The sequence below is a fragment of the Paralichthys olivaceus genome, chromosome 13, assembly GCF_024713975.1.
Source record: "Paralichthys olivaceus isolate ysfri-2021 chromosome 13, ASM2471397v2, whole genome shotgun sequence".
NCBI lineage: Eukaryota > Metazoa > Chordata > Actinopteri > Pleuronectiformes > Paralichthyidae > Paralichthys > Paralichthys olivaceus.
The window spans coordinates 21451661-21464605 of NC_091105.1; the positions used below are offsets into that span (position 1 = coordinate 21451661).

The window sequence follows — 12945 nt, forward strand, 5'->3', positions numbered from 1 at the left end:
TTCCCACCTTGGCGCGATCGGTGGCCTCTGAGAGATGAAGCATCACTCTCTCTGCATTTCGTAGTTCAGCTAGGGTCTGTTCTACAGATATGAACCATAGCTGCAGACTGTCTGCTCCTTCCTGGAAAAGCTGGGCCCTCGGCAGAATGAGCTCCAGACTCCTCCTCCTACCAACAACCCAATTTCCACTAATTGTTAACATTGGTGAGTAAGATTTGCGTCATGCAGTAAGCCTTGTCCAGTCAACGTGTGGCATTGCCAGTAAAAGTGGCTGACCTTTGCTCTGCCTCCAGCTGTAAGGCCTCCCACTTCTGTTTGAGAGTGGAGAGCTTGACCTTTGCCTGCTCCCCCTCCTCTCCCGGGTGGGCCTCCACCAACCGAGGGCCCTCTAGCATCATGGAGTCCATGCTTTGTCGGCGGTCGTTCAGGAGGCGTTGCAAGAGCTGTAAGACAACAAAGCATGCTGAAGTAAAGCCATGCTTTATTAAATCAAAGTGTTTTGTCATACTGTAGATGGAGGAGTCTATAATATGTCACCCCTGTTTGTAGGAAGATAGAAGCTTCGAGAAGTAATTAATATTTCAAAGCCCTCACAAAGAATAGTATTAATATTAAATCAGATATGACTCTATCATGTTCTCACTAGTATTAAAGAGAAGTGTTTAATTCTAGAGAAGCACCATCACTATTGCAGCAAGAATTTATATTTATCAAAGCCTTGTTCTTGTTTTCTGCCTGCCTTTGTGTCAGTGTGGAGGACGCCCTGTCTTCTGTGTCAAGCTTACATTGTCGAGAGTCAGGAAGGTTTCACCTGATCCAAAGAGCTCACAATGGGTGTGATTACAGCTGAAAGGTGAGAGACTTCCCCGCTTTCTTCATACCCCCGGGAAATGCTCACAAAGACTCATTGTGGCTATGAATGACACCTATTCTCACTGGAAAGAACTGAATTTATATTATAAAGGAAGCAGTTGAGCATTTACATCACCTTAGTATACCTTCACATGCAGGTACACATTCCAGTTGTGTTCCACCTGCTTTAGTTCTTAAAAAGAGGAAGAAATGAAGAGTCGCTGTGTTGCTGATAGCTCACCTTTTGTTCTTGGAGCTGAGCTTTCACCACTTTGACCTCTGAGGAAGGGGCTTTCTGATTGGCTGTGAGCTCCTCTATCTCACTGACCCATGTGAGCAAAGCGTTCAGGTTTTGGAGAAAAGTCTCAGAGTCTGTTCCCACATCCCGCAGTGCCAAGGCAGATCTTGTTCCCTTGAGAAAGACCATCACAAAAAATATTAGCTGAAGTTTTCTAAAATTTAAATATGAGAACTCTTTCACACAAGAGACACATGGTCAGTTTTTCTGTTGGGACATGGGGATAAAGGAGGTATGGCTGAAACATACCCTCCATCTATCCAGGCTGGAATCCTGGTCTGAACTTGACTGTCCATCACTTTGGAGCTGCAAAGTAAAGACAGCAAACAAGTTGAATCATTTCATCAAAAAGATCCACCTCCATGTCATGAGCTGTTTTCAGACATGAACTCCGGAAACGTTCCACACAATGGAAAACATTATCCAGAGTTTTTACTAGGGGCTGGTTGAAGAAAACGGACATTAGCGTTTTTATATACAGCCCCTTAGGATAACGCCAGGATATTATCCAGAGTGTAGTGCATGTCTGAAAGCAGCTATATAGAGAAAAAAAAGTTTTTACTGAATTAAATTTTTTTCAAGAAAGAGACTAAGGTTAGATTAGATGAAAAGATTAGATTTGATGAGACGAGGGAATGAGAGATGAGATAAAATGAAAGACAGTTGAGATTTCATGTGGTTGAAAGTTTGTGTTTTTATCAACCTCAGCAAGCTCCTCGGCCACACCATTCAGGACTCTAACAGTTCTGGTGACAATTGGGTCTCCTCCTTTATCTCCGGACGGATACTCTGTCACTTCTACAATTTCCGTTACGATCGTCTCCGTCACCTCCGTCACCTCTGTAACCTCACGTGATGCTACAGTCTTCCAGGACCATGGACTTCCTTCTCGTGAGTCTCTCCTCTGGAAGCTGGCCCTCCTCTCTGCACTGTTGCTGTCGGGATAAGCCAGAGGGGATCTAGCAAACTCCGGAGGCACTGTTCTCTTTGTTAGCGTCCCATTTCGGGATGTTTTTATTGGTGATGGACTGCTGTGCCAGGCGTTTTCCAGAGTACTGCTACTCCTGATTGTGGATGCAGGGGAGCTGCGGAGGAGTTTGTCTGAAATGGGAGTACGAGTCCCCTCCTCTCTATTATAATCAATTTCCTGTGTCTCTTTGTCTTTCTCCAATTCTCTGTCCTTGTTTTCATCCTCTGTGGATTTGTCTTTGACAGCTTCTTCTTGTTTAGTCTCCCCATGTTGCTCTGGGGACTGCCACTCTCTTCGTCGTTGGTAGCACTCTTTCAGGAAGGCCTCATCTGTCCTCACATGCTTGGACTTCTGGCCCAGGCAGCTGGGCCGACTGATGAGGTTACCCATAATCCTACAGCCAAGAGGCTAGTGAGGTAATAGGTGAGGTAAGGCCCCTCGGCCATGCATGCAAGGGGTTCTCCAGCTACCTAGAATAAGACAAGGGGTCTCTGAGTCACGTTAAAAAATACAAATCAGGCAAACACATTCATCTGCCGTTTTTCCTTCATAACTTCCCTGCTTCAGAATCACTAAATGCTGGTCTCCACAGCTAAAATTAAACAAAAAACGGCAATGAGACCAAATGAAATGTGTCTCTCACATCCTTTATTGGCTGAATTCCTGCGCCAACATTGCCCTTTTCTTGACACTGAAAGACAAGAGGGAACTACAGCAGAGATACTTGGCCAGGATATACCGTCCCTTTGTCTTCAGTTCGACCACATACATACATGCTTCCCTCTGTCTCGCATCAGCAACTAAAATATTCTGTGCTTAGAAATCAGTGTGACAGGCTTGTCGAGGATCCCACTGTTTTGCCTGGCACGGAGAACTGGCGGCAGACAGCCAGCTCTTTCTCTAACTCAGCCTCAAACAGTCCTGGGAAACCCACTAAGGATCTGATCGAATATGACAGCCATAAAAAACGCAGACATCACATCATTTCTCTAGGGTGACAATTAAAGGGGGAGGAACACAGAGTGGCATACAACAATTAACTGTGTACTTTAGTGCATTGTAATATGATAATTGCTATTATGAAGAAAAGGCAAAATAAATATTCTATTTTCTACAACGATCATCAACTAGAGGTTCTGAGATACTGGTCTTTTCTCTTTTTATTACTGTTTCACTGAATGACAATTCAAACATGAGCCTTTCTTCATTGTGCCTGATTAAAATTAGTTAAAACAAAAGGACTGAGGACCCCATAGCTCAGTGCCTACATTGTTTTGACATAAGGGTTAAAGGTGAATGTAATTATCTTGGTCTGGAGGAGCTGAGGTGAAACACACCAGGAAATCACAGGGTGGTTTCCTGTTGAGGTCGGGCCCTCCCCCTGAGGCGGAGATGGCCTGGTCCATTCAGAATTAAGCAGGTTACTTCAGGACATGCTTGGTGTCAAAAGATCTCCAATATGTGGCCAACATGGTTCAACATATGAAAGTTATGATTTGGGCTCCTTTTGTTTTGGCTAAAATGCAAAAGAGGTGGATTTATACTGGTGGATATTTACAGTTGCATGTTAAATCCAAGCTATTAGCAAAGAAATATGCTGAATATGCAGCTTCTGTCAATATCTACCACATATTTAAATCAAACCTAATCTTTGTGCCTCTCATATATTAAACCAATCAGAATCAGAATCCAAATCTAAAGAAGACCCACTTGTGATGCTTTCAGGTGCATTAGGATGGTAATTGCCTACATCTTGCTCGTCTCTGCAGAGCAGATGATGTAGTCCGGGGATCGGCAGGGGAGTACACATTCAGATCAGAGAGTAGTACCCAGACAAAGCCTCAGTCTCAAGATCAATGATTACTCAGTTAGCTCAGATCACTGCCCAGCGGCCTCCTGAGGAGGGCAGAGAGAGTGTCTGTGGCCGTGTCCACATGGGTTAACAATTCAAGAGAGAGGGTGTGTCGTGTCTGGTTACTGCGCCACATGTGTGGTCATTTGCTAAATTACACAGTTGTCTACACGTGCTGCACACAAATATTCCAACATATATATCTCTCATTATGTGTACTGACCCACCTAGGTGAGAAAAACAATACTGAATAAATAAGAATTAGTCATTTTATTGGCCCAAGCACAATAAAAAAAAATAACAATACCGTGACCTACATTTTTTTGCAGTCGCAGCGAACTAGCAAAAACCCTCCCAACACGCCTCAAGCCTGTATCTGATATGCACCTCTCACTTTCTAGGATAATGATACTAGAGAGAGATCCATGCAGGGAACCACTTCACCATTTAACTCACACTGCAGATGACCTAACCATCCCATCACTTAACCTATTTTGAAATGGCCCTTAATTCAGCCCAGCCCCTCTCTCTGCTCTCACCAGTGATTTATGATACACGACCACAGTCCATTTCCTGATGAATTTCATTATTACATTAACATAGGGGCTTCTCTCTGGTATGGCAAAAGAAATGTGAAATAAACAAATCCCTAATTTAATTATCTGGAAGAAATTTTATATTTATCTTTCACGATTAAAGAATAATTATTATCTAAATCTCAAAGGCAGGCATGTGTATCTTGACAAGTGTTTTGAGTATATGTCAATATAAGATTTTATAAAAAATCTAATGTAAATCTTATGTGGTACATCGATTGACCCATTTCATGAATTAACTAGCTCTGTATAGTAGACATGTTATCAGTAGAACAATGATTATCAGTCATAACTGTAGATCCCTGTCATGTCACTGCTGTGTGTCTGTCTCTGTTAAAGACAGACCTGTAGTACCAATCATGTTAGTGGTTCCTAATCAAGAATGGCAGATGTGCGTTTGCCCATGAGACTCATAACATGTAAGGGTGGATAATGTACAAGGTCACATGTTTGTCTCAAAGACAGACCCCTTAACATGCAACAAAAAGCTGTTGTATATACATAGGACATATAGAATATGATTAAAAGCAAATATAATATAAATGAAAGGGCCTGCCCACTAAAAACAATAACCTGAACTGTGAATCTTTTCACCCATCAACTCAGAGACTATTTACAAATTGAACTAAATCAAATCTACTTACATTAGATTGATCCATTCACACCACAGTTCTTTATGCTGAAATATCACTGTCACATGGCTCCCTAGTTCAGTCAGTGACTAACAAAGTCCAAACCCAAACTCTGTGTGTCCAGGTCACTGGCAGTTTTGGCGGTTTGAAGGTGATGTGAAGCTCACTTACCCTGAAGCAGAGCTGAGTGCAACAGCATGAGTAAAGGAATCCAGCCGGTCCTCAATCACCATTCAAAGAGGAGAGAAAGAAAAAAAAGTCCAGCTTTGTTTGAGCATCCTTTGAACAGCCTCCCAGCTCCCAACATCCCAAACTGAAGGCTCCTCACACACAAACACACTTGCATACTCCCTTCAACACACACTCAATCCAGTTCACTCACTCACACATGCTCGCATGCAAACACACTTTCTAAACACACTCACACATGCCCTGATAACTCATGCTTTTCCGTTGCCCACAGTCACAGGCAAACAATGTCCTCCTCTCCCCTCACAGTGCACCCCTCCCCTCCCCTCACTTCACTTCTCCTCCCACCAGCTCTGCTCCTCTCCCTTTCTTCTTTGTTGTGGGAGCTGTGATAGAGGAATTCCTTCCTTGTTAACGCCGCTGATGGGATAGTGCGCCCAGATGGAGACAATGTATTCCAACGGCTCAGCTGAACTCCCACAGTTCCCAGCCAAGAGCGGTTTTCACATGCAGGTCAGTTTGTGCCAGTTCCATATAACGATGAAGCGGTGGCATTCCCACCAGAACTGCTGCTGCTCAGGTTGCTCCTATACCAGGCAGCAAGGCAGCAAAGTGCCCCCTTTTACCTTCCAGAGGCTTTTTCTCTCACTCTCTCCCCCCTTCTCATCCAACAAAGCCCCTCCTCTGGGTCTGACTGTGGCTCAGAAACTCCATGCTGCTTCTGCTTGAAAAATGGGGTGGCTAGGGGGGCAAAAAAGGAGAGGTTTCTAAAGACCCCTGGGCCGCCCCTCAGAACATTCACATGTTAAGTGACAGCTGCCTCGGCTCATTCCCTCTCTCGATGGCGAGGGAGAGAAGTGCAGGCTACAAAAGAAGGGACCCACACCCACCCTGCTACCCACCCTCCCACACACTCACCACCATCCCCCTTGCAGTCCCTTCTTTCCCCCATTCAGAGTCAGTGCGGCAGTCTCCACAACAGCAACAAAGACTACTAATTACTGTAAAACATCTCAGATTACTTTTCAACTCGCTTACAGCCATTGCAACCCCAGTCCGCAAACAAAGAGGCTGCAAACAAACACAAAATAAAGAGCAATGGGAAAATAATACAGATTTCCTCCTCTGCTTTTGGCATGAGGGAGCAAAGGAAGGCCCCCATGGTGAAATTCTATCATGCCTCATTTCAAGAGGTCACAATATTTGCTGTAAGCATTCTGCATGCAAACATAATTACAGCAACACTCATATTTTCTTGTGAACTAAACCATGTGAATTGTTTCTGTTACATCAACACGTGCACACAGGTGACTGTCTTACAATCAATGTTTGTGTTTCAAACCCCGCCTTCTTTATTCCTCTCTTACTGTCTTTGTCCAGCCAACCAAATAATCAACCAATGCACTCATCCACCAACTGCACGCATGTACAGTACACACCCACACACTCTTTCTCACTGTCACGCCACACACACAAACACACACACACACACCTGCATTCACCCAGCAGACAGCTTCCTCCCCGATCTGCAATGTCGTTCATTGGATTGCCTGAGTGCTCCAGGACTGGTTAAAGAAAAAGGACCCTCAACGAATGCTGACTATTTAAATAAATCGCAGGTTCACACGTTCATGCTAGATTTTTTGCAAAAACGATTTTATTTGTCTGTAATCAGTCTCTCAGCTGGTGCAGCCATAAATGATCATATCTTCAGGAGTTGGAGGAATGTTCATGTGCGAGTACCTTCAGTTCATCTCGCCATGAAATAGCATAAAATCAATACCACTCTCTCGAGTAGATGGTCCAGTGTGTTACATGTGGGAGGAAATCTCTTCCAACCTGTCGATGCAAACCTAGTTAAATCAGCATGAGATGTTTGTAGAGGACCTGATTTATTTGGTTTAGGGCCACAGGTTCATAATATAACTCATTCAACCCAGACTTTATTCCAATAAGGGGAAATTCAAGTAGGTTATGAAACTTACTGAACAGAGTTCAAATAAAGATGAATTTTCTGTCTTCAGTTGAAAGTGTTGTGTATTTAATCTTAACACAGGAATTAACTGAATTTGAAGGCTGCTTCACTACTTGATCACTTACAGTAAAGATGCTTTCCGATGTGAACTGAACTGGACATTTTCCTTCTATCATCTGGAGGGGTTATATGTGAGAACACAACAGTCAGAGTCAGTTGCTGCGGACATTCTTTGTTTTTCCTCTCAGTCTCCTAGTAAAGGATAAATTCCAAGCCCATATGACAATACAGCAGGATATTGTTCGGAAATTTCACCACAAGCAAGTGGACGCATTGATGACATTGCTAACAGACGCAAAACTAATAAAAACTAAATGAACACTAAATATTTACAAATAAAAAAGAGAAGCCATGAACGGAGAAGACGCCAATGAAGATGTCAACTTGGAAAAACAATGAGATTCAAGAGCTTTTTATGATGTGGACCTATGACAGTGTTAATGTGCTGTAAACACAAACATCCAACCTTTACAGCAGAATTGTACATTACATCCTGCCTTCTGCCTACAGACTTGGGTTTTTTACTTGCATTAGTAGCATTTCCTGGCTGTCATTACACAGCACCCAAATAATAATTTGAGAAATCTAGGATTAACTCGTCAGATTTTAAAATAGGCTCTTGGATGCAAGTTACTGGGAGTTCACCATATAACACCTGTTATTTTCTTGTACTCAACAGCACAGCAAACCTTGAATGAACTGTACAGACTGTAGGGATTAAAAAATATTGGCTGTCAAATCTGCTCTAAAGCTTCTTCTTCACCTCCTACATTACTGCCCCATATCTGATCCCCACCCTCCTCCATCTTAAATTTATGCAAAAAGGGGTAAAAAACAAAGGTGGGGAAAAAAGAAGAAAACTGAAAATGCCTGTGGCTGTGGCCAATGAGAGTGTGGATGAATTGAATAGCATGACCCCTGTAAGGTCAAACCATTTAACCCTTGAGTACTCCAGTGTTGATGCAAGAATTCCCCCGTCTTGAATTCTTCCACAAACAATATCCTGTAGTTATCTCACCAGCCAGGAGCTGTACAGAGAATCATACATTATTAGCACCTTCAGTCGACAAGTTGGGCTGCAAAAGTTTCAAAAACCTGCAGATAGCTGTTTCTTCGGGTCACTCATAGAGCTAATGTCTTTAGCTGTTTAATGAGCAAGTAAGGCCCACGTTCCCCGTCCCTGCTGAAAGAAGCTGGCAGTGATGAGGCCCCACTTTGCCAGGAAGACATTGTTTTAGAACCATGACACCTGATCCCAGCTTTCAGCATCCTCCAGTCCCCTCTGTACTAATTAAGTGATTTTGCCAAATCTCTCTCCTCTCCATTTCACAGAGGGTGCACATAGAGGTGACTCTCAGCTCTTAAAAAGACAACAGCTGATGTAGTTGAAGAGCAAATGGCACACCGAGCTATGCAGTGATGCAATAAGCTGCTGCAGGGGGGGGGAAATCTGTACCTGGTGAAGTCAGCTCGTCTTTCCTGCGGCAGCTCTCGTTATCCTCCAAAATCACACATTGATGGACTGGACACAGGCAGGGAGATGACATAAAGCTAGTTTCCAAATTGATGTGTGTGTAGTCACAGATCCTGTGTGCCAAAAAAATCGGAATGAATTTTATGCGCTTGTTTTTCCCCTCCTCCGCTATCTCAACCTCTCTCTGGCCTTCAAATTAAATAAGACCTCAATGGCTCCTCTACAGAACATGGTAATTAGCCCTCTTCATGAGAAATGAAAAAAGAGGGGGGGTCCCTTTTAGGGGTCAGACCAGAAGCACCATTCAGTGTGCACACTGTCATTTATCACCAAAAGACGTTGCTTCCAAGAAAAGTGGATGAAAGGCTGATGGGCTTCCCTGTTGGGTTGCCCAGGCCCTGCTGTGCTGCCTGGAAACTGAAAATTACAGTCATGGCTGAGAAGAGGATTTAGCCACTTGGGGATAGAAGACATCATCGGCAACGACTTTCGATTCAACTGCTCCCGTGCAGGAAGAAAGGATTTACAGCCGAAAGTCCAGATTTTCCATTGAGTACAGGAAGGCATGACCAATAAAGGAAGAGGCCCCTCATCGCCATTAGCACTGATAAATTGTGTGAATTAAAAGAATCCTCTTATGGAGGAGATAACCTAAAGTGCTGTAAGATGAAAATCAATTTGATCCGCCAAGCAAGCTAGAGATAAACAGTCAACAGAATAGCAGTTTTAAGTCAGCTTTTAGCCAGAATAAACACGTTTATTTAACGTACCTCTATATTCGTTTGTCTTGTAGGTGATTCACAGCAAAGTCAACAACCGCCCCCCTCCATTTTTTCCCAAAGGATGTGACAGCATCATAGTGCAGAGGTACTGTTTGCTGGCTGTCACAAACGGAGAGGCGAGGAGAATAAAGGCTGTGATCTCTAACCCCTCTTCCTCGGCCGGCTCCTTCCTGTAAGCACGTTGTGTGTACAAGGCTTATTTGGGATGCAGCATCTGCCACAGGCCCGGGAGACCAGAGACATTTGAAACACACAGAGAGCCTTTATTTAGAAGAATGTCATCAGCAACCGAGCGGGGAGGAGGGGGGGCAGTGTCAAAAGAAGAACTTCTGACCTTAGTTCCACTGTCAAAGTGAAGAGATGCTGTTGTTGACTTGTCACCAAAATGTCCTGACACAGCTGAGACTGTTATCAAAACACATCCTAATGTCTCCATTACTCATGTGGAAGAGGTTCATGTTCACCTCACTGTCTCCCATGGCGACAAAGACTGAAACATTATCATCACCGATCCCCCACAGTCGTATCAGATGAGCTCAAGTACCCTTATCAATATCAGCCATGATGTCCTACATGTCACTGGATGCTTTGTCACAAAAGTAGTTTTTATTATTTTTGGGTCAAAAGTGAATACCCTCCTTTTCTTTCATAAAAGACAGAATGATCCCAGAACCTCTCTCTCCATATGTAGACTTGATTGCTTCTTTACCTCGTCCAGGGAGGTTATGTTCCATTGTTTTGTTGGTTTGGATATTTGTTTATATGGAAGTGATTACACAAAATCAAGTGTATGGATTTCCACAGAGCTTGGTGGAAGGATGCAGTGTGGATTATGGAAGAACCCATTCAACTTTTATGTGGATCCAGATCAGGGAAGGATCCAGGTATTAATGTTCTCTTTTTTCACATTGTGAGACAAGGTGTTTTTCAACATTTTCACCATTTTCCCAGGGAACAATATGAAGCTCACTTGTCCTAGTGTTCTTGAGGAAACTGTGTTGTGACGTGTCAGTTGTTTGTGTTAAGGAGCAGGTGTGTGTCTCTCTCCTGTGTATTGTAGAAGGGTCTGTATATATGTGGGGGGCTGCTCAGGGATGTCCTCATTCACGCTGCTAACTAACGAGTCCCTCAGGCCCAGACTAGAACCAGCAGTGCAGCAGACTAACAGCATTACCATGACAAAGGTCTGTGGTCGGATGCAGTATGATAGAGGCATGGCAGAGATGAAAAGACACCCCCTTATTTCACACACTCTTGCTGGGGGTCAGACTAAAGCTCTCTAAAGCGTTCAAGCTTTCATGACGCGGTAAGACATGCCTGTGCATCATACACGTCAGTCCCCAGGGAAACACAAATGTCTTTCCAACACAGACCAAACATGTCAAAAGAATTTTAAACTAAGAGCATCTGAAATGTCTGTTCTTCAGAGGATAATCGGCAGTTTCTTCAAAGGTCACATGGGTTCACACACAGATCATACTTTGTCTCTTGGCCCTTTCAATCTATAATGGCCCAAACAATGGACCACGATCATTTTAATGGACCATATAGGCTTCAACTGATTTTTATTATAACAGTAAAAACATCAAACTCTTTTGTGTAGCTGATTTACAGCTCATAGGAGAAGGTGAAGTCACCCCTCGCTAAGTTAATTTAAATAAATGATTACCTCATCACGTTGCTTCGTCACAGAGCTGCATCATGTTAACGATTTGAGTGAAACCGGCTTTCAGTTCGTGCTGTGCAATGGATTAAACCCAATGACAGTGATCCACATTAAAAAGGCTGAATTTACTTCCGCCAAGGTGATTAATGTTATGTCTGTGTTTTGCTTGTTAGTGCGACGGCTTACCATGAAACTTGGTGGAAGGATGTGGAACGGGTTGGGAGAGAACCCATTAAATTAGAGCTTCGGTGAGATTTTTCAACATTTTCACTAATTTCTCAAAAAATGACAAGCATGTTTAGTGGACTGACATATATGTGTGTGTTATTTGGTGGAAATCTGGATTTAGTGAATTCAAATGTGTTATCAGGAGACTGTTTGACCTTAATTGGAGGAGGTATGCTCTCTACTGAGTACAAACCAGCCAAGATGAAACACAGTGGTACTGAATGAGCAATATTTAACCAGCAAATTGAAACTATTGAGAGATAGATGTAATCCAACTGGTTAAATTAAAGCTGTGGGAGGATCCTGAACAGGTTTTATAGCCAATTACACTTAAAAAGACAAGGGACGTTAAAAAAAAGATAAGACAAGTTCTTCTTCTGCCATTCAAACACAACCTCACTCAATGTAATAGGAGGTTTTGCTGATGCAGCCTGACTTGATGACCATTAGTTTTCTTTTTCTGAACTGAACCAGTAACACAAATAAACTGACTCCAGCTGTTATTCCTTGTTGTATAAATATTGGTATAAATGTTTGTGTGATAAAACCTACAGTTGTGTTCAATAAATGCCTCAGCAGTCAGTTCAGAGTGCTCTTACCGTAAAGATCCTGCTATTCTTTTTTTCCCTGTCCCCTTTGCCTCTTCCTACCATCTGAGTCTAATGTCTTTTCAGTGTGCTCGCTCATGTGCACAGAGAGCCTCCGCTGCCAAGCACTTCTCTAGTCAGGCTGTCCACGCCACGCACAATAGAGCCTGATTCCCTCAGCCCCCTCTGTCCCCCTGTGGCCTAAAGAGGTCTCCCTGCAGGAGCAGAGCAGGACCACCTTGGTATCCGTCTGAGAATGCCAGACATTGAAAAACCTCCACAATCCCTTTCTTTTTTTTCCCTTAATGCTCAATTAATTTCACTGATCATACACAATAAAAGAGGATAGGAGAAGAATGTTGTATCCATGGACATGGACGCTGAAACATGTGTTTAAGTCATGTTTGTCCTTCAAGAGAGGGACCATGGGTTATATGAATGAGGTTAAACATAACTCACTGGCTTTATTTGGAGTGTTCATTCTTCTACCCCACAATGACACTTGAGCCAACATGGGGCAAGATTGATTTCCAATACTTCAGTTATAACCTACAGTTTGAGAGCTCCACCTGCCTTAGTTTCACTTTTCTGCGCATCCACATGCTCCTCGGAACGTCCCATTTCGTTCACGTAGTCGTTTTGACTTTAGTGTGTTCATATGCTCTGAAGTCAGAATGTGTTAAAAACATTGACACTGTAAAAATATAGTGTATTTATGTGTTTAAAGCATTTAAACAACACCTTGACATGTTTCCAATATTTACAAAATAAAGAAGCAAAGGAA

General features: G+C 43.1%; 1 protein-coding gene across 3 annotated transcripts in view; it reads right to left on the reverse strand.

Annotated features, from left to right (window-relative positions):
* The window catches only part of macf1b (microtubule actin crosslinking factor 1b), a 29954-nt gene that overhangs the window by 16406 nt on the left and 603 nt on the right, over positions 1-12945 (reverse strand). Inside the window, exons 1-6 of one of the 3 annotated variants that reach the window (XM_020091262.2) lie at positions 5372-6237; positions 1854-2590; positions 1400-1456; positions 1094-1264; positions 277-443; positions 8-167 (exon numbers count right to left, since the gene is read on the reverse strand). In XM_020091262.2, the coding sequence (XP_019946821.2) occupies positions 8-167; positions 277-443; positions 1094-1264; positions 1400-1456; positions 1854-2510 (1212 nt within the window). In that variant the 5' untranslated portion in view covers positions 2511-2590; positions 5372-6237. The other 2 variants (XM_020091263.2, XM_069537970.1) reach the window with 2 other exon arrangements.